Below are 26,788 nucleotides of genomic sequence, written 5' to 3' on the forward strand. Positions count from 1 at the left end.
ACTGACAACCAGATAACCACCTAACACACTCACACACATACGAGGCATAATGGATCAGTCTGTCTTATCAGAGCCAGTGCAGGTTTGAATCAGCCACAGGGGCAGAGGCACGTTGCCACTGACAAACTGACAGCATGACCGGTTGGCTAACACAACCAGCTGACACGATAAAGACACAAGTGGCAGAGGGAGACACATTCAAGTAATAGTACTTGTGCCCTTTAAACCCAAGGTTCATGGACCAGTGTTAAATGGTGGACAGTTATTGCTGAACGATTCTTCTGGGTGGGATGAAACTTTTGATAGAGTTAAACAGATTTTAAAAAGCAGCTGTCCTGAATACTGTAGAGATATGGCTTCCAGATGATGCCCAATTATAAATTGTAAGATAAATGGGAATACAGTGATAAACATCTTCTCTGTCTCTTGCATTAAAAATCTTGAGTTGTGTACTTGATCATTGAAATCATGTGTGTAAGGCAAAACCAGAGCTTTTCATAAATAGCTGACCAAACATTTTAGTGTGGACTGGGAAAGATTAGCTTTTGCAAAACGTAAGGATTTATGTTTGGCCTTGTGGATATTTGACATGACATAAAAATACCTCCATCACTCTTCCACTAGTACTAAAGGGTGTTTCTGATGTGCTTGATCATCACCATGTAAACAGAAGAGGAGTTTCCTACCTCATGAACTGGCTGAAGGCTTTGTAGTTGGTGAGTTCCCTGTAGTCTTCCTCTGTGAAGGTATGATCAACATCCTCCAGACCCCACTCCTTTGCCAGCTGGGCCGAGGTCTTCTGCTCCATTGGCTGCCGGGAAGAACCCACCAATCAAATGAGAAGGGTCCCGACACAAACAAGGACGGACTAACCATTTAGATGTGTTTGAGCGACAACTCTTTACCTTGGTTGATTCCTCCTGACTGCTGTCCCGCTCCCCGTCATCTTTTTTCTTCTTCTTGGTTTTCTTCTCCTTCCTTTCTTTATGTTTCCTCTTTTTCTTTTTCTCCCCAGATCCATAGTCGCTGGCGACACTGTCGGAGTTCTCGGCGAAGTCTCTCTCTCTGTCCGAGTCTCTCTCTACATTGCTTTCCTGAAAGAGCAAGATGGTGGCAAAAATAATTAAGATGCTGTGATAAAGTTATCAAAGTGGGACAAATCCAGCGTGTGACAATTTAACAAACGTACAATCTTCTTGCGTTTCTTTGCTTTGGCGGGTTTCCCCTCTTTGTCCTTCTTCTTTGTGTCCTTCTTTTTCTTCGGCCGTCCTTTCTTCCTGCACGGGACCTCTCTGTCTGATGCCTCTGCCTCTTCTTCTGGGAGGAGCAGGGGGGGAGAGAGTTAAAGACAGCGTGAAATGACAGACAGCTATCACAATCAGATGAACAATAATCTTCTCACAACACTTCCTACCAAGCCGGCTAATCTCCGCGGAACATAATTACACTCCACAAAGGCCTGCATGATAGCCAGTGTGGCTGCAGCGACCTCTGACCTTGTCTGAATAATGCCACATGCTAAGCTAGATACAGTTAGTCAATGAGCTGTAAGTCGATTTGACAGCTGGTGTTGCTGGTGCCACAGATTAAGGATAATTGGTTTATGGTGACACAAACCATCTCTGGTGAAAATTGTTGAGTGTGTGTCTATATTTTAAAACATTTTGATTTGCAATAAACAAGAGCAGAACAACAAATTGTATCTGATTTATATAGGCGCTGCATTTTTTAAAACATTTGGTTTCAGGGAGCGGACGATGTGTAAATAATCAGGCCAGGGTAATATCACAAGTTCAGGGAAAGCGGTTCAACCTGCAGCCTGCCCTGACATGGAGTAAACAAGGACTCAGCTGCAGCCTCAGCTTCACACAAACTGCAGCAGAGCATTAAAGCCTGACCCAAACTCAAGCTGCGTGTTTGTCTGATTGTATTGTCTGCCTGCTTTTGTCGGTGCGCGCTCCCTCCACCCGCAGCAGCAGCAGCAGCTTCCTCCACCACAACCAGCCCCCGCGTATTCGTGCAGCGTGCCGCCGCCGAAGACGCGCCGGGGGCGGCAGCAGCACACACGCAGGCCCCGGTGATCCAGAGGCCGATGGCGGCGAAGTGGAACGACTTTCTCTTTCCCCCCCCTGCGGCTCCGTTATTCCCACAGCGGGGACCGTGACCACCTCTGTGACCGCTGCTAGAGGTTGTCAAGGGGTTAAGGACCGAACTGACACTAATCTACCCGTCTGGCACGGTCTGGCACGGTTGGGCGGCGCGTCCGGAGTCGAGCTAATTAAAGACAATGCATTGCGTGATTCCTGGAATATGCATATAGAAAGTCACACTTTGAGCCATCGTTTCACGGAGTAGCCTCACGTTTCCTCCTTAAACGACACGTGCACTGTGACTTTAAAAGTGTTTCTACCACATCTGCATTGCATCCAAGCTATTGTATCTCTATTTTTCCCATGCATGTTATAGATGATGTGCTCTACTCCTTGCCCCTCTTAAAAAACAACTTCTGTCACAGCAACTTCCAGAAAGCCACGTGCATATCACCCAATCCCCAATATCCCCTCCTGCTGCAGAACTTCTACACATCCTGCAAAAAATACTGATAGTGATAACGCAACTAATTAGAGAGCAGGTATGCTCAGCTAGCAGGGGGATCTGCAGCATCATGTCCTGGAAGTCAGCAGCATGCAGCAGACAGTGTCCTCCTGTTTTGACCTGTCATAGCCACAAAGGGGCAAAGGGAAGTGTGTGTGTGGGGGGATGTGTCCACGATTTCACACCATCACCAGGCTCTTTATGTGAGCACAGCAGCCAGCTTCCCCTCCCCTGGAGATGGGTATCCAGCACATTTCTATTTAGGCACAGCCTGGGGCCAGAGGAGTCCATGTCTCCAGCCTGCACGAGCCTTCAGGGGCGACCTTGTTACCAGCAACTGTCAAAGGGATTTAAGGCCCCCCCCCCCCCTCTATTTTTCATGATGGGTATTGAGTGACCACAAAACCCAGCTGGGACTGAAGTGGGTTTAAAAACTTTTTGCTGGTGGAGTCGAGGAAGTGGAGGATTGAAGGAAAAACAACACATCTGGATTTACATGCTTTATCTCACAAAGAAGTGGAGCTTCTCACTCTGGTGTGTGTGTTCTCTCGTGTTGCAGGTGTGTTCATGCGTGTTCAGCAACACATATGTACAACAACTATGTTGGGGGGGGGGATCAGGACTATTAGCATTGTTGTTATCATTATTTTTATTATTATTATTATTATTATTATTAAGTGTATCCGTTTTACGAGCGTGACATCTTCTACTGTGCCTTACTGGAAGTGTGGAGGAGCTCCGGACATGAGTCATAAACTGTGGCAGCACTCTGGACACTGTCCCCATTTCTGCATAATGTCTCTGCACAAGTCAAAGTGTTTTTATTTTTATGTGCACTCCTCTACTGTACAACACTGGACTTGTGGAGACACTCCGGACGCCAGACACAAACTGCGGCGGCACTCCGGACACTCTCCCCATTCCTGCACAAGTCAAAGTGTTTTTTATTTTATGTGCACTCCTCTACTGTACAACACTGGACTTGTGGAGACGCTCCAGACGCGAGACACAAACTGCGGTGGCTCTCCGGACACTGTCCCCATTTCTGCACAAAGTAAAGTGTTTTTATTTTCGCTGTGCGCGCTCCCGTCTCCTGGTCTGTTTTTTACCTGGCGCGGCGGCGGCGGCGGCTGTTGCAGTTTCCCGAGGCGCCGCCGGAGAGTTTATGTCGCTTGCGTCCTCGTCTCGGTCCCCGTCGTCGTCTTCTTCATCGAAATCTCCTCCCTCGGAATTAACCACCATGCCCTCCTCGTCTTCTTCGCAGGAGCGCAGCGGAGAGGACATTATCCTCCTGTCATCGGGATCCGTCCTCGTGTTCCTCGGAAAGCGGCGTGGGGTTATACAAAAAAAAAATATACAAGAGATTTTCTCGCGCCGATGTTTGATATTTATTTAATATTCAAATCGGCACGGGAGAGAGTGGGGGGCGTTTTGGAATATTTTACACTAGGCAGAGCAACAAAGATGGCCGCCCTCTTATATTTATTTTTTAACAACCCCCCCAATAAGAAAAAATCCCCTTACATAAAAAATGGCTGACTATATTATTTCAGAACGCGCCCCCCTCCCTCCCTCTGTGCGCGGCTGTCTCCCGTGCGCGCCCCCTCCCTCCGCGAAAACGTACACATTGTTGCGAGGGGAGAGAGAGAGAAAAAAAGGGGGGGGGGGGGCGAGTGCATGTGAGTTACATTGTTACTTGTTTGTTTCTTTACTGTCTGCCCCCCCCTTTTCTTTCTTTCCTCCCTCTCACACACACACTCACAGACACAGACACACAAACCCTTCTCACCCTCACTCTCTCTCTTTCTACTTCCCCCCCCCCCCCCCCCTCCCTATGACAAACTCCGGATCAGTCACGAATCCGACCCACTCCCCCTGGTGTCACTGTCACTTTTGCAGGATCACACGCAACAACTCTCGCTTTCCTGCATTGCAGAGCCCGACACACATCTATCAAACATGGCCACCTTATAGTCTCACTGGAAGCCCCCACCGTGGTGGAAAGAAATATTTTGGAGCACTGTGCGTGTGTGTGCGTGTGTGTATGTGTGTGTGTGCTGGGGAGGGATTCAGAGAGAGAGAGAGAGAGAGAGGGAGGGAGAGAGAGGGAGAGAGGGGGGTTGGGAAAATCTGCCGCAGCCATGCCCAGACTTACATCAGATTGTATTGCTTAAAAAATTAACTACTTGTGGTGGGGATGAAAATGATTCACAATATGCAAACTGTAGGAAACCCACCATGTTGAAGCAGCTCGGAGCGACTGGTCCATTCCTGCAGACGGAGGTTTGGTAGAAGATGAAGACACACAGGAGACATTATTTTTTAAAACCAGATTGTGATAAAACGCAGAGGGCCGAGTGGACTGGATGGCGGTGAGGCCACGGGAATCCCTAGAACCCGGCCAGCCCTTGGTTTCTGCTCTGGGCTTGTGGGGTTTGGACAAAAAGCAATTTTGATTTGCTGCTCACATTTCAAGAAGCCTCTGGATGAAACAAGAGGTCAGACAGGAGACAGTGGGACACCGGTGAACACAAAACATGAGCAGCACGGAGCAGACGTCTGAGATAAGGGAATGAAATGTCATTCAGGAATAAGGATTTTAAAGATTTAAAGCATTCTAACAGGAAAAGCTAATTAAACCTGCAACAACTAATGCAGTAATCATCTGTTATAACCACTGAATGTTAACTCAGAGCAGCAAAAGTCGATTATGAGTAGAAGAGGCCTTTGTTCTTATGAATCTAATGAAAGTCTCAAGTGATGATTCCAAGTGAAACAGTAGCTGGACAGAAAACCTTGTATTACAATGTATTAACCTGATGACTAACACGTCTGAGCAGCCTAATGTGATGTCGCACTGACCTCTTTCCCTATTAGACATCATCACAGTAGGAAAAAGCACACATGTAACTCATATATCATTACGGCTGGATTCCATTCAGCTGCTTCAGTTTGCTTTTCCTTCGAAGGAGAAAGAGAATCAGGGAAACGTACTTGTAGGACGTTGTAACTGGAGTTGTGGGTCAGCGAATAACTCAATTCTGACTCTAAAAATCCTCTAAATATTTGAAATCATGTAGAGTCAAAGTTTATCCACAGTAAAGAAAGCTAAGAAAACTATATGAAAATATGTTTTTTCTGTATTTCTTATTCCCACAGATGAATAAGATATTTCTCAAGTTTCAATTTCACTACAATGGAAATAAGTCTTACTTATGCTCATACATGGTTGCCATAACGTTTTTTTTGCAGTAAGTTATTGAAAACCAATTAGAAAAGGACCTAATAAGCATGAAATCACAGCTGAACTGTAACCAGGAGTGTTTCAGGGGACTCTCTTTGCCTACCTTGATGCAACGCCCCTGAAAGGAAGGAGCTCTGTGCATTAATTTCCATGATTATTTATGTAATTCAAACGCTACTGCACTCAAATGGTACTTTTGGATTTAACCGAAGGCCAAAACCTTGAATGAAACCAATTGCAATCCCAGAAACTAGGATTAATTGAATTGTTGTTGCAACAACTTTTCAAATTGTGACGTACCAAGCCTGGATATTTCTGTCTAATCTAAAGAGGGAAAAGAGAATTGACAACCATGTGACAGAAGGTGAGAGACTTGATTTAACGTGTTGCATCGTGACATCTCCTCCTTCCATACCTCCGCTCCACTGAGTCAACCACCACTTCTGCTTCCTCTCCTCACCTCAATACGTGCAACTCTGTCAGCCACGGCTTTCATACCAATAACTGGAAACTATGTAAACAAGCATTTCAATTATGCCTCATCGGCTGTGCACTCTCCCGTCCCTCTCTCTCTCTCTCTCTCTCTCTATCTCTGGTGCAACAGGTGCCTGAAGTGGCTCGCATGCGGCCACAAATGAGAAGGGAGGAATTTGTTAGTGTCAGATCCAAAGACCACATCTGCCAAGAGAGAGAGAGAGGGGGGGGGGGGGGGGGGGGGAGATGTTGTGTATCTGTGCTGTGAAAGTGCAAACCCTCCCCACCTCCCATCCCTGAAAGCCTCTGGCCACTGAGGTGTCTGCAGTAGCCAGATTGTGTGGCTGGCGAGACGGCCGCAGTGTCTGTGTGTAGTTAATATATCCTCACCCACAGCATCCCAGTGTGTGAGTGTGTGTGTGTGTGTGTGTGTGTGTAGGGAGGGGGTATCTGTAGCAGTGACTGTGCATGTGTCTGACGACGTGTCTACACTATGGGAGAGCCAGATCTGCTGGCGGCCCTGACACACTGCACTACTGTGCTGTCGCTGTGACTGCTCCCCCTCCCTCCTCCTCCGCCGCCGCCACCGCCACCACCACTCACCCACCCCCGTGTCCGTTTGGTGGGGGGAGACATGTCGGAGATGAGAGGGAGAAGCGCCTCCCCTGGGTACTGCACTCCAGCTAACACAGATTTTATGCAATGTGACAGAACACAGAGGGAGACAGCGGCTCAGAGCTGAGCAGAGCTGAGCAGAGCGAGCGACACAGGGAGCAGATCATGATTAAACAACCCCCGTGCAGGAGGGGATGTGAAGAAGAATGTCACCCTGACATAATCCAACAAAGCATTCCATGTAAAAGTCTCACATGTATTCTAGTGGAGCATGAGTCGGCTAATTATGAGTCTTGGGCTGTTTTCAGATTTGCAGACTCTGAAGGACGCGTTTCATTTTCTGCACAAAACCCTCTTTAAATCTCACCTATATCCTCATAAGTCCATTCATATACAGATTTAAATAAAGAGGATATATTCAATAAAAGTCATAGAAAGACACTGGTCATTTACAACCATTATTCAGGTCCTGCTTCTCCTGCTAATCATTTTGGATCATCTGATCACACGACTGTGAGTGTGAATATGCACTGGAGTTATTACCCAGCTGTCCAGATACAGTATGTGGAGTTATCTGTATTATATGTTTGGAATGTCATTCACCTCCAGCAGCTGCTCTTGTGATGTCCATGTGTCGCAGTGCCACCTTTCCAAATTCATCCCTCCAACGTGACCGGTCCAGTTGGTTCTAGTTCAGGATCAGGAGCAGGACGAACCCTCGTCTGGAGATTCAAGGATCTTGTTGAGGTTTGAGTCTGAGAGGAGAAGATACACACATGAGTAAATCAGGGATGTGGCTGAAAACTGCCTGCTAATTGATTCATTTGAATATATTCAATAAAATATTCCTCATATTCAAGGTGAAACACACACATTCCTTTGTTTCTATTTCTATTTCAATTACTCCTGTTTTTGGCTGTTTGACAGTTTTCCAACCTATTAGATCATATCTTAACTTTCTTCACAAATGATTAGGCTGGAGGGACAGTATGTGGACGGATACACCACAATAGGAACTTTACGGTTTTAACTTTTGTCTCCTCTGGTAACGATTGTTTAAAGTGAGACTGTAACTTGTTCAGGAGACTTGATGGAGAATGAAATAAGAAGGTAGATCTCTTAAAAATGACAAATAAAATTGATAACATGGGCATTGTTGTGTTACCTGACACACCAGCCTTTTCTATAGTGTGTGTGTGTGTGTGTTGATTTTGTATTGTATTGAATTGGAATATATTTTAATAATAAGCTCTTTCTAACTTCCTTTTATTTGAATTGAACTATTGCACTTCTGCCCTGACCGCTTCCCTCCATTGCACAATTGACCCCGTGTGAACTTGCATATGACAAATACAACTTTAAAACTTTAAAAACTTGATTGTGTTAAGTCGCTGTGAGGAAATGAAGAGAAATCAATTCACCATCTTCTTCTTCTTCTTCTTCTTCTTCTTCTTCTTCTTCTTCTTCTTCTTCATCTTCTTCTTCTTCTTCTTATTCTCCTCACCACCTGTGGCCGCCGTTCTGCACAATGCACACACACCTGAAAAGCTTTGAATCATCACATCCTCTGTGTTCAGTAACTTTAAAGTGGAACTTGTAACTTAACGCTCACGTGGACATATTTGTGTGTCTGGAAAACATGGCTCCATCAACACGTTTAGCTAAAAAGATGCAAAAGGACAGGTGTGGATATTTAATTGTTTTAAACAAAGATGAATTCTTACGTGTTAAAGTTTGTTCACTTTTCTTTTCCTCTCTTCTCTTCTCTGTAATATTCTACCGGTTTGCAGCTTACCTTCATTTTTTTAATTTTCATCTTAAATCTAAACGTTTTATTCACGCGTCGTTCCCTTTAAGAAAACAACTGGATACTAAGCTTCCGGTTTTGAGGCTGGTCCATCACAGAAATCCGTCCGTGCGTAAACGCAGAAGGAGAAGAGGAAGCGGCCATGGCGTCAATGATGGAGGAGAACGGTCCTTCCAGTCACGTATGTAGTTGATATTTTAGTTTTATGCTATTGTTCTCACTGTTTAAATGACTGAACAAACCTGTTTGACTTGAAACACACTTTATTAACATCAAGGCCTCGGTTATAGTTGAACATGTAGCTGGTGGCTAACGAGCTAGCTGTCTACACTATCTTTACACCTGTCAAACATGCTGTATTTAATAATATTTAACAGTTTATTATTGCATACATAACCCTAAGATGTAAATATTAATCTAAGGTCACACAGAGACCAAGTGTGAATGATTACAGAAGATGTGTGTCTCAATACTAACTGACTAACTGAGCAGCAAACACAGATGTGTCTCAGAATGTATTGTAGATAGTAGTAAATATATATCATAACCAGAGCTCAAATACATTTCTTTGCATCTATTAAGTGATAAGATAGAAAACGTTTAAAAAAAGCATCTAATGTAAATGTTATTTGTCATTATTTAATTTAAAAAGTACCAATTAACAACTTTAATTAAATATACCCTAAAGTCCATTGTTGATTTTCTGTTGACACACAGGAGCAGCCTGGAATGTCCTCGTCCTACCAGGCCAGGCACAAGCTGGAGGGGCTCCTGAACAAGAACATGAAGATCCGCATGACAGACGGACGCACCCTGGTGGGACTCTTCCTCTGCACGGACCGGGACTGCAACGTCATCCTGGGCTCGGCGCAGGAGTTTCTCAAGTCCACAGGTTAAATGGATACTTCCATCATGAAGCAGTTTGACAGCAGAGTAACAAACAGGTTCACCTGCATGAGAGTGATAGCATGGCAGAAAACATGAATACAGTAACAGCAAGAACCAACCGTGAGCATCTTAATGGCCAGATAATTATGGATGAGTTATTAAAATCCTAATTGCCATGACTGGTTACTTTTCAGGTATAGAAGCAGGTATAAATGAGATGTTTACATTTTAAGATTCTGAATAATTAAACTGGATTTTTCTTGATCTTATTTCTGCAGACACGTTCTCCCAGGGTGAACCCAGAGTCCTGGGCCTAGCCATGATCCCCGGGCACCACGTGGTTTCCATCGAGGTTGAGGCCGACAGTCTGGAGGACACAGACGGATTTGGGGTGAACCACTGACGGAGCCCTGGCTGCTTGAACAACACTTGTGTTGCATTCATGGACTGATGCTCACAGGGCCATGATGTAAGGTTGTGGCTGAGCCCAGAGACCTCAGGACATGTGCTGTGAAGGATTTGACAGAATCCTGGATTTAACCACATCCCTACATGGTTGAAGCCGTGTAAGCTGTACAGCTACAGCATGGGTGTATGATAAGAAATCGGCAAACAGCAGATACCTTGATATGTGTGGAAAAAGTGTTTCAATGCTGTGTACAGGTTATGTCTTTGTTGTGATGTTTCATAAATAAATAGCTGTATTTGACACCGTTTGTGTTGCTCTCCCTGCTCCCCTCGTATTGTGTTGTACAGAATGAGGAAGTCTGATTGTGTCAGTATTTTAATACACTTGAACATGTCGGCTGTTTGTCAACAGATACAACAGTGTTGTTTACAACAGGAGAAACCCAGAAACCAAACAGTTCTACTCGGTTGATTTAAATACAAAGAGCCTGTCAACATGTCCTCACACAATGTTCCAAAGTAGATGGGATTCAGAAGCAGGTTCAGACCCTTTGACAGAATAACTTAAATTGTGCAAAAACAAACTGAGAAAAAAAAACTCATGGTTCAACAGTTGTCTTTCAAGTCAGTAAAACTAATCCGAATTAATAGTACTTTGATTCCTCCTTTAGTTTGTGCCTCAGTGCAACCTGTTGGACCAAATCCAGTACAATTTTAGACATGTGTACTTTCTTTGAGACCTAATCTATGACACCATCAGATAAGCCACTGAAGACACACCCGGTTTGTAAATAATCTCTGCAGTAACATTTTAGGGTGGAGCAGCCGGAGTGTGTTTTCTTTTTTTTCAAATACAGTCAAAGTGCATAACTTCAAAGATTTGCTTAGAAAAGAGTCAAATGGAGAAGAGAAATAAAACAGTTCTTCACTCAGTCATCAGGGGCCACAACTTTGTGCAAGAAATAGTGAACTATATGTCACTTTTTGTTTTCAAGCCACTCTTCAAATCTGGTTACAGCTATAATGTTTACAGCTGTACGATGGAGTATTACATTATTGTAAGTATCAGGCTTTTGAAAAAGATTGTGCAAGATCCTTTAACATCTGTGATGTTGAAAAGGTTTTGTGGTTTCCAAATTATTTCAAATGATGACTTATTTCTAAATAAAGCACAATTGTTTACTCACATTTTTTTTTCTAATACTCCACTGTATAGTTAAACATATGGCCCATGAAAAAAATGTATATATTTTTAACTAAACTTTACACATTTTCCAATTCAGTAGCTGTACAAAGGAAAAATCTATGGTAATTTCAAGCAAAATTTAAAACATTCACGGAGCGGCTACAGTGATTTAAGATCCGTAGGATTTCAGGACTTCTACAGCCAAAAGTTTCCTGTAAGAGTTTCACATTAATATAGAAGCTCAACAATGTGTGACTTTTGATTTCATTAGAAGCAACAGATCTAGTTTCTCTTGGGAGGAGCTGCTTTGACGTTGTGAAAAGTATCGACTGAGATCAGTAAACGTTTGATTCATTTAGAGATTACCGCGAAGAAAACCAACAAACAACCGTCATCTCTGTCCACACAGGAGCTACTGCATTAAAAAAAACTGAGTTCCTCAATAAAGTCTTAAAAAATGGCACGAAGAGAGAAATTAGTAATAAGAGCAGATGTCCCAAAAACATAAAAGAAGTCCATTGCCTTCAACCATCACCGTTTCGTTCCTAAGGATTGAAGCCACAAGTCACTCTGTCCTCAGTTATGTGGTAAAATGTCCAGGTTCTTCTACTAAAAAGCTCAAACCTCTGCTGTCCAAACACGGCATGAAAAGAAAAAATCAGTAACCCACAATCTGTTTCCAGGCTGAAACAAAAGTTCTGGAGATAGAGGCCTCCATAAATCTTCTCTCAATGTCTCCTCCGTCCGAAATGTCCCCCACCCGCCCCTCCAACCGTCGGTGTGTCCGTAAAGTCCTCCTAGTCAGTCTAGTTGTACTGGAACTTGAAGCTGTAGCTGCCCCCAGAATCAAACGGGTTGAAGTGGAAAGGCCAGTTCTGTTGTCCCCCACCACCCTGCTGGGTTTCTGGGTCCAGTGGATCCTCGCCAGCGTCAAACTTCTGCCTCATTTCTGACAAGACAACAGGAAAGAAGGGGACAAGATGGTGAAAGACAAATCAAGAACGCAAATGGATCTGAGAGGACCTGGTAGAATTTACACTTTGAACTAATATAATTATGAACACATATCCTAAGCAAAACAGCTGCAGGAATAATTTCTCATTTACTACATGTGAAGTGAGAAATCACAGAGTGGAGTCACTAACGCACCCTTGAACATTACACATAACCTGAACTCTGTTGAAACCCACTCTTCCTCAAATTAGAATGCAGTAGTGAGCTCCTGACCTGGGTCGGTTAGAACCTCTTTCGCTGATGCAATCTCGATGAATCTCTTCTCCGCCTCCTTCTTCTCGGTCTCTAGCTGGAAGTTGTCTGGATGCCACTGCTGTGCCAGCTTCCTGTACGCCTTGATGATCTCCTGCTTATTGGCACTCCTGAGGAAACAGAAAGTTCATCAGTCCGTGTGATTTGCAGTGGCCTGGTTACGAGTTGGATGTCAGTCCGCAGGAAGTAAATCAAACTCTTTTATACGCTCATGAATCACCGGGCGGACACATAGAGTGAAGCAGGAAGTGAGGTGGTTACCTGCTGACACCGAGGATCTTGTAGTAGTCTCGCTTCCGAGAGAGTTTGAGCAGCTTCTGTGCTCGTTCCAGCCCTTCTCTGATTTCGTTGCTTTCGCTATCGAACTCTCTGGCCTCCTGGTAGTCCTCCACCGCTGAGGCAAAAACACGGAAAATACATTTTAAACATGATCACAGAGTAGGTGTTTGTCGACCACATATTTGTTTTCATTCTTTTGAGACAATTCTTTTCCTACAGTCAAAAACACAATAAATTTCTCGCACTGCTTCCTGTTGTAAACCAGTTTTGCGGCAGGTTTATTCAGGTTTAAAGCTGAGTCCTGTTACCTTTCTCGTAGTCCTGGTTGAGGATGAACGCCTCCGCTCGGTCTCGGAGGACGTTTGTGTTGCGGGGGGTTCTCTGATGGGCTTCTGAACATGCGTCTATCGCCTCCGGAGCCAACTTGATCTGGAGTTGGTAATAAGCACGATATTTCAGATACAAAGACTTTAACGTGAACCAGCAGAGCAGAAGTGGGGTATGTTGCATGCCAGCTGAGGTGGAAAGCTAAAATCGGACCTTGCATACACCTAAGAAAGCTTGCATTAAAAGTTTTGACGTGGCATAAACCTCTAACTGACTATTTAAAAGTTTCTCATCTTCTTGACCATTTGTCACAAGTAAAACGTCCATGTCTTGAAAAGAAATCTCCCCAGACCTTTAAGAGGTCAAACTCTCTCTCTCTCTCTCACCTTGACGAGACAGAAGCAGATCCTCTCTTTGGCCAGGTTGGTGTAGTAAACAATGTTAGGTTCCGTTTTCATCACCGACTCATATTTATCAATGGCCTCCTGATACCTAATTGCAGGGAGAGAATAAAAAGGTTTCAGATGCATGAAATAAATAAAATCGAAGAAGATTGTAATTCAGGAGGAATAAGGGTAGCAATCCTACAGGAGAACTGACCTTTCCATGTGAATGAGCTCCTCTGCTGCGTCCAGCTGTTTGCTGAGTTTCTTCACCTGCTTGTAGTGGCTGAAACACTCCTTGTCATCCTGGTCGAGCCTGAGACACTCTCGGATGTGACTGTACAGAGGAGGACGGACAGAAGCATGAGAGGAGCGGGGGGTTGGAAAGGTAGCTACTGTACATTTTGACTTTAAACAAATCCTGAGTACAGAGGCTGCTCTGGAAGACGGAAATTAGCTATTTTGCATGTCTGAAAAAGCTCACTTGAGAGAGTCGTGGTGCTCTCCGAGGCTGTAGTGGAGCAAACTGAGCTTCAGGAAGGCAGCGCGGTTGTCGTTGCGCAGCCTCACTGTGGGCGTCAGATCCTGGATGGCTTTCTGTGGCTCCCCCATTCGGATATAGCATTCTGCGCGAAGCTCCCGGGACTCAGGATCCCAGGGAGATAACTGGAGAAGGGTGGGTAGCAGAAATGTGCAAATTCATTTAACCATGGAAGGAATATAAAGGTTTTCAACCATCTTCCTCCACCTGATGCTCTCTCTAGACATCTCTACAAGGTGACACACACCTCAATGACTCTCTCCAGCTCGTTGATGGCAGCGTTGTAGTCTCCTTGGTGGTACGCAGCTTGCGCGGCCTCCTGCAGCTCCTCCAGCTCGTTGGCGTTCTGGAACTGGATGTGAGCTTCTTCATGGTCTGGAGAGCGCTGCAGCTAAAAAATGATAGATTTCTCCTTTAACGACATCCTGAAAATACATTAAAATGATATCAACTGTGATTTAGGATCGAAAACGTTTAACTCACCACTGCTTCAAAGTCCTCCAAGGCCTCCTGTGTGCTGCCTTGCTTTAACAGGATATTCCCTCTCTGCAACCTGGCCTGAAAGTGGAGGAACGTAAAGGGATGACAAGAGAAGGAGGTGTGAGAGATCCCCAGGAGACAAGGAAACAACAAACAAGATGTTTGAGACTGATCATCTTTCTGGTGGTGAGTGGGCAGCTGAGCTTACAGCCAAAAAGTCCGGCTTGAGCTGGATGGCTCTGGTCAGGTCGGGCAGGGCGGATTTGGATTTTCCCAGCGCCAGGAAAACCGCAGCTCGCTTGTAGTAGGTCAGGTAATTCTTAGAGTCTCCCTCTGGAAAACATCAAAATAAACATCAGTGAATCGGATTATCTTTAAAAGAGCAAAGATACAGACTATAAATGTCAGATCGCGGTGTAACCTTACCCACAGCAGAGTGGTAGTGGGACAAGGCCTCAGCCAGCTGACCGGCTGCCAAAAGTTTGCGGCCCATTTCCAAGTGGTGCTCGATCTCAACTTGAGTCGCCCCCAAGACACCTGGAACATAAAACTGCATGAGCTGCGGCTGGAGTGCAAAAAAAAAATTATATATATATATTGCACCTGTTTAATTTTGTCCTGTGTGTCTCTTAGGCTTTTTTAGATTTATTTTCACAATATAATATTGTTTAATTTCTAAACACTACCAGTGTCATCGCACTCAAGCAGTTAACCCAATTTGGGACTTGCATGTAGTACGGACTAATATAATGATCGATACACGCGTTTGTATTATATTTTGTATTTACCTTTATGGCTACTTTATATTCATATTTTATATTGAAATACTTAATACCTATATACTTGCGGGTCCTCTCTATGGAGGCAGCCATTTTTTATTTTTGACAGTAGCCCAGACTGGACAAACTAAACCCCTTTTGAGTTCTTATGAAGGTTGCAGTAGAACCTTTAAAGGTTCATTGTGCAGAATTTAGTGAAATCTAGTGGTGACATTGCGTGTTGCAGCTGAACACCTGACCTCACCCTTCCTTTCCAAACATGGAGGAGAACCTGTGGTGGCCTTCAGCTGTCATAAAAACTCAAAAGGTGTCAAGTTTGTCCAAATTGGGCTACTGTAAAAAAAACATGGCACCTTCCCTGATGTAAATATAAGGTATTTAAATAGAAATGGCTAATTCTAGGGTTAAAAAACCACAACAATTCGTACAATTGAGATGAATGACATTAGTGAAATAACCAGTAGGATTATTTTATATTCAAAGTCTGCCTATAGATCCTTTTCACCTACATCTAACCCACCGGACCTTTAATTTGACGGATCAGGCGACACCCTGTGAAGTTGTCACGTCAGCTAACGTCTCCTCAGGGTCCGAGGAACTTTAAACAGGTGTCATCAACACAACCCAGCTGTGTGTGTGTGTGTGCGTGTAGCAGCGTCAGTGGTTGTGAGTCCTGGTCTGTGTGTGTGTTGTTTAAAGAAGCAGCTGTAATGGAGTCTCACCGTCCAACTGGATGTCCAGGATGACACACAGCAGAGACAGGGAGCACAGGACCCCGCTGAGTCCGGCCCGGCCACACGACTCCATCCCCCCGGTACTGGTTCACTCCCTCACCCCGGCTCCTGGACTCGAACCCCCGCTGCGCCTCATTGAAATGGGGATGTCCTGCCTGAACTCCTCATCGCTTGTGTCCCTGCCGGAGCCGGAGAGCTGTATTTACGATCCCTGCGTGACAGTGGTCCGTGCGGAAATCAGATACGCCACAGAATGGTTCCCCCCCACCCTCTAAATTAAATAATAAAAATGAAATAACTCTTTAACAGCGTTTTCCGTCGTGGAACATCTGGATCATCTGGACTTTACGTCAAGTTAAAACATCTAAACGCAATGTGACGGAAGAGAAACTGAACAGCTGATTACTTCCAATCTGAGGAAACCTCCGCCCCGCCCCCCTCTGGCCTACATCTCTGTGATTGGTCCACAACAGCGCTGATCCGGGTTCATCTGGAAACGTGGGCCACTCTCATTGGCCAGACTATTTTAATAGGGTGGGCTCTCCTCTGCAAAGAAACTGAAAGTTAAAGATTTTAGGATAATATTTATATTTATATTAATATTTTTTTAAATAATAAATAAAAACAATAATAGGGTTGGGACTGATTGGACAATGCACAGATAAGTAATAACAAATCCATATTTTTTAGGCGAATCATCCAACTTTGGTTAAACTATGTTATGTTAACTGAAAAATCGAGGTAGATTAATCTCCATAGAGTTGAGATGACACAATATTTCATGTCTTGTCATATCATAATAAAAAATTTAAGAGAAACTATTCTCCATGACTCTTTGGGTATTGAACCAGCCGTTGTATCCATTTATACTTTAACTTTATTATATCCAGTATTTTCTAAAAGATAAATGTAACACCCTTTGAAAATAAATCAAATTATTTCAATCATCTTTTACGTACGTTCTGTGTAATATATGCACTTTCATGATAATTCATCCTGTTTCATTAGGAAAACAATCATTTAGATTGGAGATGTTTGTAAAAAGTCAAACAGGAATGTGAAGTATAATACATTTTATTGTGTGCAATCGTAAAAAAAACAACCCAAATATCATCCAAACAAAGATAACGTGTCCTCCACCATCTCACACAGATCATATCTAAAAAAAAAAGCAGAACTGTATAAAACAACACAGAGAGAAAAACCTGAATCATCAAGCCCTTGACCTTCCCCTTACAAACGTCTGAGTATGTATGTTGATCGTTACATGATTGAACTACTTGTGAATAAGTGAATGTAAATATGCAAACGGGAACATAAATAAAAATCACTGCAAACATTTGGGTGTGATCGTGCATTAAAACAGTGAGAAGATGCTTTGTACAACTTTTACAACATGGAGGCGACTATCCCATTTGACAGAACACACAATTGTTATTATGGTTATTTACAGTCCGGGGGTGCTGTGTTTGGATGCATGGCCACTCAGCAGAAAGTAGAATCACTTGGACATGTCAGGTGCATCAACAGAAAGTGCCCCGGCCACATGAAGGAGATTTGATCGACATAGTTCTGTTTTCACAGTCGGCTCAAACGTAAACATTTCGGCCGTAAGTGCTGGCAGCCACACTTCTGTCCTGAGCAGTTCCAGAGTAAACGGTTCCTCTGGTCTGATATGGCAAAGGGCTGCGGGGGGTGAAAGAGGGTGAAAGCAAAAATGTCAGTCACACAGAGAAGATATATAATTTCCTCAGGGTCAATCAGCATTTCTTAGATTTGATCAGGCAATAACAAAGACCCCTAAAAGTGAAGCAGCTCAATAGAATGGAATATTTACACATGTGCTTTTCCTACCACATGGCATATTACACAATAAAAGTAAAAATAGTTATGTTTTGTTATTATCTGTGTTGAGTTCTGGTGGAAAATGGTTCACTCCAGCTTATTTGAAGCAGCATTTCTCTTGTCCTACCACTGGGGGGCGCCAATCTCATCACTGCAAACTTCTCCACCATTTCTTCTATTTCTGCCCCTGCACATTTGAATTACTAAAGGCTTCACATGTGATATTCATTGCCACTAGATGTCGCTCTGGAAACAGAATCTCAGGCCTTAACTACTCCCCTCTAAGGTCTTGCTTAACCCAATGAAAGTGTTCACTAATCACACAACTAGAAACACAACTTAATAAAGTTACTCCACAGCCCTTTATTCTTGGTTTGATCTCTTTTTAGGGTCAGACTCTCCTTGTAAGACTGTAGATTAGTTATTAAGAGGTAATTCAGGGCTCTGGACACTCAGTGAACCTGCCCAGCAAGAATTTAGCTTAACTTGAATCTTTTAGCATAACTGTGCCCACAATAAGGTGTAGCCGTGGTGTTTGTGGTTCAGCAGCATTGTGGCTGTGCAGGTGCTCTTAAAGTGGTTACATCCATCAGGGTGTCATGTTGACTTAACGGCCAATCGGGGCTGGAACTATCTTGCTTTATTGACCTTTCCCAGTTTAACATGCAACAACATCAACATGCAGCAAGAACAGCTTAACAGAGGGGCTCAGATCACAAACACACACACACACACACACGCACACAAACACACACACACACACACACAGAGGGAGAGTGAGTTGTGATCTCGGCTCAGGACCATCCCTCTACTGACTTTACAAGGAAAACATTGACGTTTCTAGATCCTGGACGTTTGACCTTTAAAACGTTTGAGACAGGTAACTAGGTAATAAATCAATTGCTATCATGACTCATCAAGCACCACATGCCTCTGATTTATGATATGTTGTAGTTGCAGAAGCCTCATGGTATTAAACTTGATAACAATTTGATGCCATAAACAGATGTTAATACTTGTTGACACAAATGCAAACCATCGTTTTTTTAAATGACTTAAAAGTGTTATTATCTTGTAGATAAAGACAGAGACGAACCAAACACTTAATCTTGAACTTACTATTGCTCCTCCTTTCCCAGTTTGCAGGAGCAGGTGAGACAGACCCCTCCTGCGATGGCGAGCACAGCCGAGCACCAGCCGATGTAAAGCCCCTCTCCTATTTCATACCTGCAACACATGGCGTGCACAGTCAGCCGACACTCACGTCAGGTGTCCCCCCCCCCACGCCCCCCGCCCAACACTGTCCTACCTTATCCCAGGGTAGAACGGGTCGAAGAATTCCTGAGTGATATTGAAGGCGTACCAGGACACCGCGACCATCGTACACAAACCTGTTGATAAAAAACATCCCACAAATATGCTTTAATCGTTGAGAAAGGAGGGAGGGATATATATGCTGGTGTATTAGGAGGTCATTATTACCAGAGTCAAAAGACAGAACAGGTTTCCTGACTTTTGATTCATCCTCTAGTTGTGTCTTTACCTTGGAGTATGAACATGGCCCCTGCAGTGCCAGCGATCCTCCCCTTCAGGACATAGTTCTCCCCTCCTGCCTTGGAGCACTGTACTCCAACCAGGGCAAGAAACAGTGCAATGGTGCCAAACGCTATGGACGTGATCATCAGGGCTCGAGACGCCTGGATGTAACCTGGAGATGACGGGAAATCAAAAACCAGCAGCTGGATTAACCATCTTCTACCTGGCTCTGTCCGAGGGCCTATAAAACCTTGAAATTGGCCTTTACCCGGTGCATCTAGTTGTGTTATATGTTTTCCTGCAATTATTCTTAGTCGAAGTGATCTATAATTTATGTTTTGTGGATGAAAATGTAAAAATAATCTTGTTCTTTTTGTTAACATACCACTTAAAGCGAGCAGAGAAGGGAACTCCCTGCAGTTGTGCACCCCGGTCGAGTCCGTCGCACAGGACATCCACAGGTTTTCATAGATGGTGGATGTGGTGATGACGTTCCCGTCCACGGTGGAGGTCCTCCAGTAACGGTTGGGCAGGGCTATCCCCACCATCGCCCACCCAATGAACCCCAGGACCAGGGCCACCACTTCCACGATGGGATCCATACTTCCCCCTCCTTGGTCCAGCAGCCGAGCAAAAGTGTGTACAGATCCAGAAACGGGATGACAAGATGTGACTTGTGTTGAAAAGTCAGAACATTTGAGGAGACTTGGTGGAGGGTGTTTGTGAGTGTGTGTGTGTGTTAGGGTGTGTGGGGCGTTTGTGAGATGTGTCCAACTCAGCAGATATGTATAATCATTTATGTCTGGCTTTCTCTCCTCCCCCTTGTGTCACTCTCTCCCTCTCTCCCTTACACACACACACACACACACACACACACACACACACACACACACACACACACACACACACACACACACACACACACACACACACACACACACACTTTTCTTTTTCTTCACCTTTTTTTTTTTCTTTTTGCATTTTACACCCCTGAAACTGAGCAGGTGTTTATCGGCTCACTCTCAGGGTCCAATGGTCGATCATGTGTGTAATGACAGTGCACTGTGTATGTTTTCAGGTCTGTTTATTAGACATATTAATATTTTTCTTCATAAGAAATTCCTCCGATCAAAAGCTTTGACAACGTTTCATCTGAATTTATGTGATATCAATAAACAATCAGACTTATTAGTTGATTTTTGATGATATTTGCTGGTTTATTCTCAAAGTTCCTCTCTGAAGAAGCATCTAACGTCGCACAAACTAATTCAACAGCATTATGACATGTATATTTTATTGGTTTGATTTCCTCAAGGACACAAGACAAAAGGTCACAATGTTCCACAGCCTCATCCAGCGTTTTATAATATTTGGAAAAGTTTCAGCAGCAGTTAACTGTTTTCATTTAAGGAGCAAAGTCACACGTGTATATGTAAGCAGCAGGTTGTGGGTTCGTCCAGCTCCTGCTGCAGTTTCTGGGTTTGCGTGCCTTCATTAATAATCCTCCTGATAGCTGCTGGGTCATCGTTGCCAAATCCAGGCCACGCTGAGCAAACCGAGTTCCCAGTGCTGATAATAATAACAGGCTAAATCTTCACCTGCATCCCAGACATTGTGAGCAGAGGCCAGGAGATTTAAAAACCAATAAACTCCTTCAAGGCTCGAGAATCAGTTTCCAGAAATGGAGGCCGATCCGAGAGGTTCATCGGTTTTAGGAACCGAGTGAGAAGTGCTTTTTAACTGTAAATCAGTTGAAGTGACAAAACAAACGTTGTTAAATCTAATTTAAATCTATATCAAAGAGAATAAAAATAACCTCACCACCGCTAAATAAACCAATAAACACATGATTTGCACTATCTTTCTTCTTTTATGTGTTTTGGTCAGAGGAACCAAGGCTACTGAGAAATAAAGAGAGTCTATGTTTAAACTGTGCAAATATTTAGGATTATATAAAGAGATTACAGAGAATGCTAACACGGAAAGTTTGAAATTTCCAGGATAGCAATAAAGATAAGTGTCATTAAAATTTTTATCTTGCGCCAGCGCATTTGAAAATGAAGTTAGTAAGTAAGTTCCTATATTAACAACTGAGATGTTACGTGGAAGTTTATTCGACAAGTTTTCTTGTTGATTAAAAATGATTATATTTTTGAAGGGCTGCCTTTCTCCTTCTCATCTCAGTTTCAAAACAAAGGCAGAGATTTAAACACGGCTCTCTCCCACCTCCGCCTGATGTGCTCTGGAACACCACATCCTGCCCTCTTCCATAAACTTCTTCTCCGTTTATGGCCGAGCGTGTTTGCAACGCTGATTTTAACAGCTCACCTGCCTGAGCACTAGTTGTGCGGATGAGTTTGTGTTTTTTGTCTATATAAAAATGTATCGTGAGTTTAAAGGGAAACCTGGAGGGAGGGCCGTAAACTTGTGCTTTCAAGGAAAAAGTCTCATTCAAGGGAAGTGGGATGAACAAGGGATGAGGAGACACGACATGGAAGAGGCAGCAGAAGAGAGAGATTCAAAATTAAAACATTTCAATTGACATTTAAGAGATGGATGTAGCCCAAATCCTGTTTAATTAATTCTTAAAGAGGAATGCTTTATTTCTATTTAGCACAAATAGTGGAATTTGTAACTTACACATGGCGCGACAGGTGGTTTAAAAACATTAGAGAGTTCATTTTAAAAGTGAATAGAAATAAGGTGTGTGAACACAGGATGAGACGAGGGAAGACTCCTCCTCTTATCTCACTTTTCATCTGTTATCAGCACGACTGTAGGTATGATTATACAGAAACCAAAGGGATTGGTTCAAACTTTAGTTCAAAGATCAACCAGGAGATTATTTCTTATGACTCTGCTGATCACATCTCCTCAACTGCCATTGTATAGGGGAACATTTCGAATTTGTACAATACTACGTTATACTAAATGGTCCCATATGTTGTCAACAGATCAGTTTATACCTGATTCCATGGGATATAAACTAGAAAGATGCACAGCCCCCTTAAATCCCCAGATATCCCCAACCATCACATCCTTGGTGGAGGTGATAGTATTTTTTATGTAGTTCATAGTTGTTAAAAACCTGAAAACAAGTGTCCCACACATCCAGTGCCTTGAAGCATGATGGATTAAATGATCTTCATCCTCCGGAAGCACAGAAACTCTGTAGAAGATGTTTTATTTCATTCTCTCGACGGCCTTTTCCACTGTTCAATTTGTTTTTGTCTGCAGAAATAAGTGAAAATCCAGAATAAGTGAAGAAATATTGTTTATCTCTTCTTCATCAACACAATCAGTGCTTTCAGAAGAAAGGCATAAATCTCAAGTGCACATTGACCGCACAAAGGAGTGTGAGAAAATGAACTTTCCCTGCGTCTGTCACCTCCTGCAGTAAGACACCGTGACACTCAATGAGCGGCTGTTCTGCTGGATTACAGAACAACTTCTAATTAACCGTCGGGTTCCCTCATGTTCTCCCTCTCTTTACGGTTTATTACACATTAATATTCCTCACCTATGGGGGGGGGGGGGGGGGGGGTCAATGAACGATGGCCCTCGCAGCTGAAACCCAGCGAAGCCCGACACTGATGCTGATGAATCATTGATGTTCACGAGAAGAGTCTTGAGACGATTCCAGGTTCAGTTTGGAAACGTTCATTTCCTTCTCCTCTGTTTGTTTATGGGATCGATTTTTCTTTCTTTTTTTCGGGGGGGGGGGGGACTTCTACCTGCCCTCGTGTTTGCTTTGGCCCACTCTATCACGTCCTCCACACCAGAGAAGATGGTTGTTTTCACCGATATGTCCCTGGGGGAGTTTCGGTGCTGTCAGGTGGGTTAATGAGTAACACCCCACGAGGCTGATAACGGCCACACACCCCTGATAGCCTCAATAAGGCCTCCTGTCGTAAAGGCTGGCGGCTCCAAGCCCCCCACCCCCTCCTCCACGCCACCCACTGTGGGTCAAGATATGAGGATGAGCATTGGTGAGCAGCGGCCAGCTGAACTAGGCCAGGCACGTTTTCCAGTGTGAATATGAACGACTCAGTCTCAAGTAGATAATGATCCTAATAGCCCAAGTCCTCCTCCACAGTGTCCACCAGAGCTTCACTGTAAATTTAATAGTCAATAAATGGCAGCGATAAGAGTGAGACTGTTTCCTGGACTTTGCGACATCAATAAAAGAACATTGTGAAAATGACTTTGGATGAAAGGAACCACTGCAGTAATAGAGAAATGGAAAATTACCCCACCGGCGTTTTGTAACACTTGAGCACATAAAGGACACACTCATGGTGATGAGTACATGCAGACAACACTGTGGTGGAATACAGGGAGTGTGCCAAAGTGAAATGTTGATAAGACAAAAGGTGTGTTATTACAAACTAAAGAAATCAATGCGCTTAATAAATCTGATATTGCATTTTGAATCAAGACATGTGATAAGATTCCCTAGAAACCATGTGTTGGATCAGAAATGTCAGATTATAGATCATGAAATAAATGATTGTAAGTTTAGCAGCAATATGAGTGATGGTGCAACAACTTTGATAAACTGGCTTTGTTAGGTTATAACATATATTTCAAGATCTCCTTCCAAAGCAGCAACTCACTTACTTCGTAATTGCACTTATTTTCAAAAGGAAAGCTTGAATTTGAAATCAAGACAAAACTGAGGAAAAGCCGTTAGAAATAACTTTCAATTAACAGTTTATCTGTGGAAATAGTCAAAGTCAAGAGACATTTGCTTGATTGGTTAATTGACAGGACATTAATTGGCAACCGTTTTGAAAGTGAATGGTTCAAGCATCAAGCTCATTAGAGGCTTTGCTGCTTTTCCTTTTGAATATTTGCTTTTATAATTATTCTCTCAAATTTTTTAGATATTCTACCCAATACAAATGGTTTGTGTCGGACTCAAATACAAACAGTGCTGTCAGTGAAAAGCTCCACAATCACTTTATATTTAAATTATTTTATTTATTCCACATGAAAACACAGGTCAGTGAATGCAGCACAGATGAATGTTTAAAGGGCAGATCACATGAATAAATGTATTTAGTTCAAATAAGGGATTTGCATCTTTCAACTTAAAGTTGTTTTCAGAACAAAACAAAATAGTAATTTTCCCAAAGCAGTTTTGCAAAGTCACTATTACCTGGAAACTAATGACTCCTCCTTTTTCTCATGACACAGCCGCACTTCCCTCTGCACCAGTAACACTTTCCAAAACAATCCTTCATGTCAACAAATAATGAAAATACAAAACCACATCTGCATTCTTACAAACATATGTAGATGTCAACTCAGGGGGTTTTAGGCTAAAATGCAAATACTGATTTATCCTAATTTATTTACATAAGTTCTATGAAGGTGCCATGCTGTAGTACAGTGAGCAGGTAGCAAAGTAATGTATACATGAAGAGTGAATTTCAACCCTGTTAAAATATGAGAGCAGGTTAATTACTGGCACATTCGAGTTCAAACCAAGAGGTTACGCCCCTTCAAACTTTCTCCGCTCAGCTTTTATTATTTCTTTATTCAGGGGAAGGGTTAGTGTGGGAGTCCAGCGCGTCATCTCACTTCCCAGTTAGGATTTGGAAGCTCCCTTCGACACCGCCAAGCCGATGAGTCCCGCTAAACCGGCCACGCCCAGGCCGATTCCTCCAACGATCGCCATTCCAACCAAGCCGTCTAGGTGATAATTAGGCAAACATCCATGTTGTCGATTTAATTCAACCCATGGACTAAGAGGAAACTAATTCTATTAACATTTATTATTTAGTATTTATTGTCTCGTTTACCTTTTTTTAGAGCCTTGACGATGAGCTTCTCCAGCTCCAGCGCCTGCTTGTTCCCCGGCTCGTTGTTCTTGAGGGTCCGGATGTACTTCAGGGCTTTTTCATATTCCTGCAAGAGGAACAGTAACATGACAAAATGGAAATAACGCAAAATGTGTGATGCTCCAGGTAGAAACGATAACAAAAGCTTTCAGTAAGAGAAACTCGCACAAGGGGACAACACTAACTTTGAGTCTGTAGTTGGCCACCGACAGGTAGAACAGGAAGTCCCTGGAGTCGTCCTTGGAGGATTTTTGAACGAGTTCTGCAATTAAAACAAGTAAAATTCAAAACGTGAAAATTATAAACATGCAAACTAGTATCTGACAACAAGCTGATGTTCTGCTCATCTGTTCATTTCGAATAACCACCCTGCGTGAAATTGGGAAAACAAATCCAACCGAATATATAGATTTTAAATTAAGTAAATGACTTGTAACATTAATACATATCTTCTATGCTTTGTTTATTCTGTAACAGAACATTTTTCACATCAGAAAACATAAACACACGGTCTGATATGACTGTAAAAGGCTCATATTATGAAATACATAAGTCAGGTTCTAGCTAAAAGAAATATAGAACGATAGTAGTAAGAGTTATTTGTTTTTTAGCTGTAAAATCTAAATCCTTTACAAACCAGATGTAAAAGTTCCTCTTTGGTGTTTCCACATATTGCAGGTTTACAGTAGACTTTCATGGGTTCAGTCTCCATCACGTAGCTTTGAGAATGAAGCCCCAGCCCCAGCTGTCACTCACCCTCCAGCAGCACGATCCCCTTCTTGATGTCCTCGGAGAACCTGCTGCGGATCAGACACCAGGCGTACTCGAACTTGGTGTCTTTGGACACTGCTCCCTTCGTCAGCTCGCTGTTGTACTTCTTCTCAAACTTCTGTTCCGACAGAAACAAAACAAAGGGTCGGTCACGAAGCTCACAGCGGATTCCTCCGTCATGTTTAAACCATAGAGTGTTTATATATATATATAAAAGGTTTAAACACAAATCTCACGAGCAGAAAGTCAAGTGACACAGCAAAATCACATTTCAATCACGTGATCTCTACTGATCGTTGACGCTTTCAGCTCAAACGTCAAACGCCTGTCATCACAAAAACACGACCGCTAGCATTAGCATGCTACGTGACGCGTCGAAGTCCTACTCGATACGTCACATTTAATCCGAATGTCAGCATTTACAAACCACTCAGGTGTGACGCGGCCATCGCGGCAGGTGTGTGGTGTGTTTGTGTGTTTGTGTGACAAGAGAAACACGTTGAATCAAGTGGAAACTCACTAAAAGGTCCTCCGGGACGACCACATCGCTCAGCACAGCCTCCATGTTTCCGGAAACAGCCCCGAGACCCGCCCACTTTTATCATGTGACACAATCGCTTCTAACGTCACTTTTACGAACAACTCTGAATATAATAAACACTAAATATAATACAAATAATACAGACCATAGTTATAGTATTAAAAATAACAAAAACAAAAATTAGTAGAAATTATGATAATTATTATGAATTTATAATAATAATGACACAATAACTACTAATAA

At 43.1% G+C, this 26,788-nt stretch overlaps 5 protein-coding genes and 1 long non-coding RNA gene across 8 annotated transcripts in view; 1 reads left to right on the plus strand and 5 right to left on the minus strand.

Moving 5' to 3' along the window:
* Positions 1-4,389, minus strand: part of chd3 (chromodomain helicase DNA binding protein 3) — a 29,649-nt gene extending 25,260 nt beyond the window's left edge. Inside the window, exons 1-4 of the mRNA XM_062383740.1 lie at positions 3,705-4,389; positions 1,190-1,317; positions 906-1,094; positions 687-811 (exon numbers count right to left, since the gene is read on the minus strand). Coding sequence (XP_062239724.1) covers positions 687-811; positions 906-1,094; positions 1,190-1,317; positions 3,705-3,879 — 617 coding nt within the window. The 5' untranslated portion in view covers positions 3,880-4,389. The remainder of the gene's footprint in view (positions 1-686; positions 812-905; positions 1,095-1,189; positions 1,318-3,704) is intronic.
* A 54-nt stretch (positions 4,390-4,443) lies between these two features.
* On the minus strand, positions 4,444-8,789 carry LOC133949759 (uncharacterized). Of its 3 annotated transcripts, none has more exons than XR_009920176.1 (4): positions 8,653-8,789; positions 8,350-8,468; positions 7,532-7,683; positions 4,444-4,866 (listed from the first exon to the last, which is right to left on the minus strand). It is a non-coding gene; the product is annotated as an uncharacterized LOC133949759 (long non-coding RNA). The 3 variants fall into 3 exon arrangements; XR_009920177.1 differs by having other exon boundaries at positions 8,350-8,476; XR_009920175.1 differs by having other exon boundaries at positions 8,350-8,449; positions 8,653-8,786.
* On the plus strand, positions 8,769-10,334 carry naa38 (N-alpha-acetyltransferase 38, NatC auxiliary subunit). The gene is made up of 3 exons (XM_062383735.1): positions 8,769-8,916; positions 9,453-9,627; positions 9,902-10,334. Exons 1-3 carry the CDS (start codon positions 8,878-8,880, stop codon positions 10,024-10,026), a joined length of 339 nt encoding a protein of 112 aa, XP_062239719.1. The 5' UTR covers positions 8,769-8,877; the 3' UTR covers positions 10,027-10,334.
* A 57-nt stretch (positions 10,335-10,391) lies between these two features.
* dnajc3b (DnaJ (Hsp40) homolog, subfamily C, member 3b) lies at positions 10,392-16,424 on the minus strand. The gene is made up of 12 exons (XM_062383701.1): positions 15,995-16,424; positions 14,920-15,030; positions 14,702-14,826; positions 14,497-14,571; positions 14,261-14,404; positions 13,957-14,138; positions 13,690-13,809; positions 13,476-13,581; positions 13,071-13,191; positions 12,745-12,877; positions 12,445-12,593; positions 10,392-12,166 (listed from the first exon to the last, which is right to left on the minus strand). Exons 1-12 carry the CDS (start codon positions 16,077-16,079, stop codon positions 12,024-12,026), a joined length of 1,494 nt encoding a protein of 497 aa, XP_062239685.1. The 5' UTR covers positions 16,080-16,424; the 3' UTR covers positions 10,392-12,023.
* Positions 16,425-17,064: 640 nt separating this feature from the next.
* Positions 17,065-20,161, minus strand: cldn15a (claudin 15a). Its single transcript, XM_062383724.1, has 5 exons — positions 19,773-20,161; positions 19,395-19,559; positions 19,161-19,242; positions 18,971-19,078; positions 17,065-17,692 (listed from the first exon to the last, which is right to left on the minus strand). The coding sequence occupies exons 1-5, from the start codon at positions 19,987-19,989 to the stop codon at positions 17,596-17,598; spliced, it is 669 nt and encodes a 222-aa protein (XP_062239708.1). The 5' UTR covers positions 19,990-20,161; the 3' UTR covers positions 17,065-17,595.
* A 4,188-nt stretch (positions 20,162-24,349) lies between these two features.
* Positions 24,350-26,627, minus strand: fis1 (fission, mitochondrial 1). Its single transcript, XM_062383729.1, has 5 exons — positions 26,525-26,627; positions 25,990-26,122; positions 25,419-25,495; positions 25,195-25,300; positions 24,350-25,084 (listed from the first exon to the last, which is right to left on the minus strand). Exons 1-5 carry the CDS (start codon positions 26,567-26,569, stop codon positions 24,981-24,983), a joined length of 465 nt encoding a protein of 154 aa, XP_062239713.1. The 5' UTR covers positions 26,570-26,627; the 3' UTR covers positions 24,350-24,980.
* Positions 26,628-26,788: the final 161 nt, after the last annotated feature.

This window comes from Platichthys flesus, chromosome 24, assembly GCF_949316205.1.
Source record: "Platichthys flesus chromosome 24, fPlaFle2.1, whole genome shotgun sequence".
In the NCBI taxonomy this organism is placed as follows: Eukaryota; Metazoa; Chordata; class Actinopteri; order Pleuronectiformes; family Pleuronectidae; genus Platichthys; species Platichthys flesus.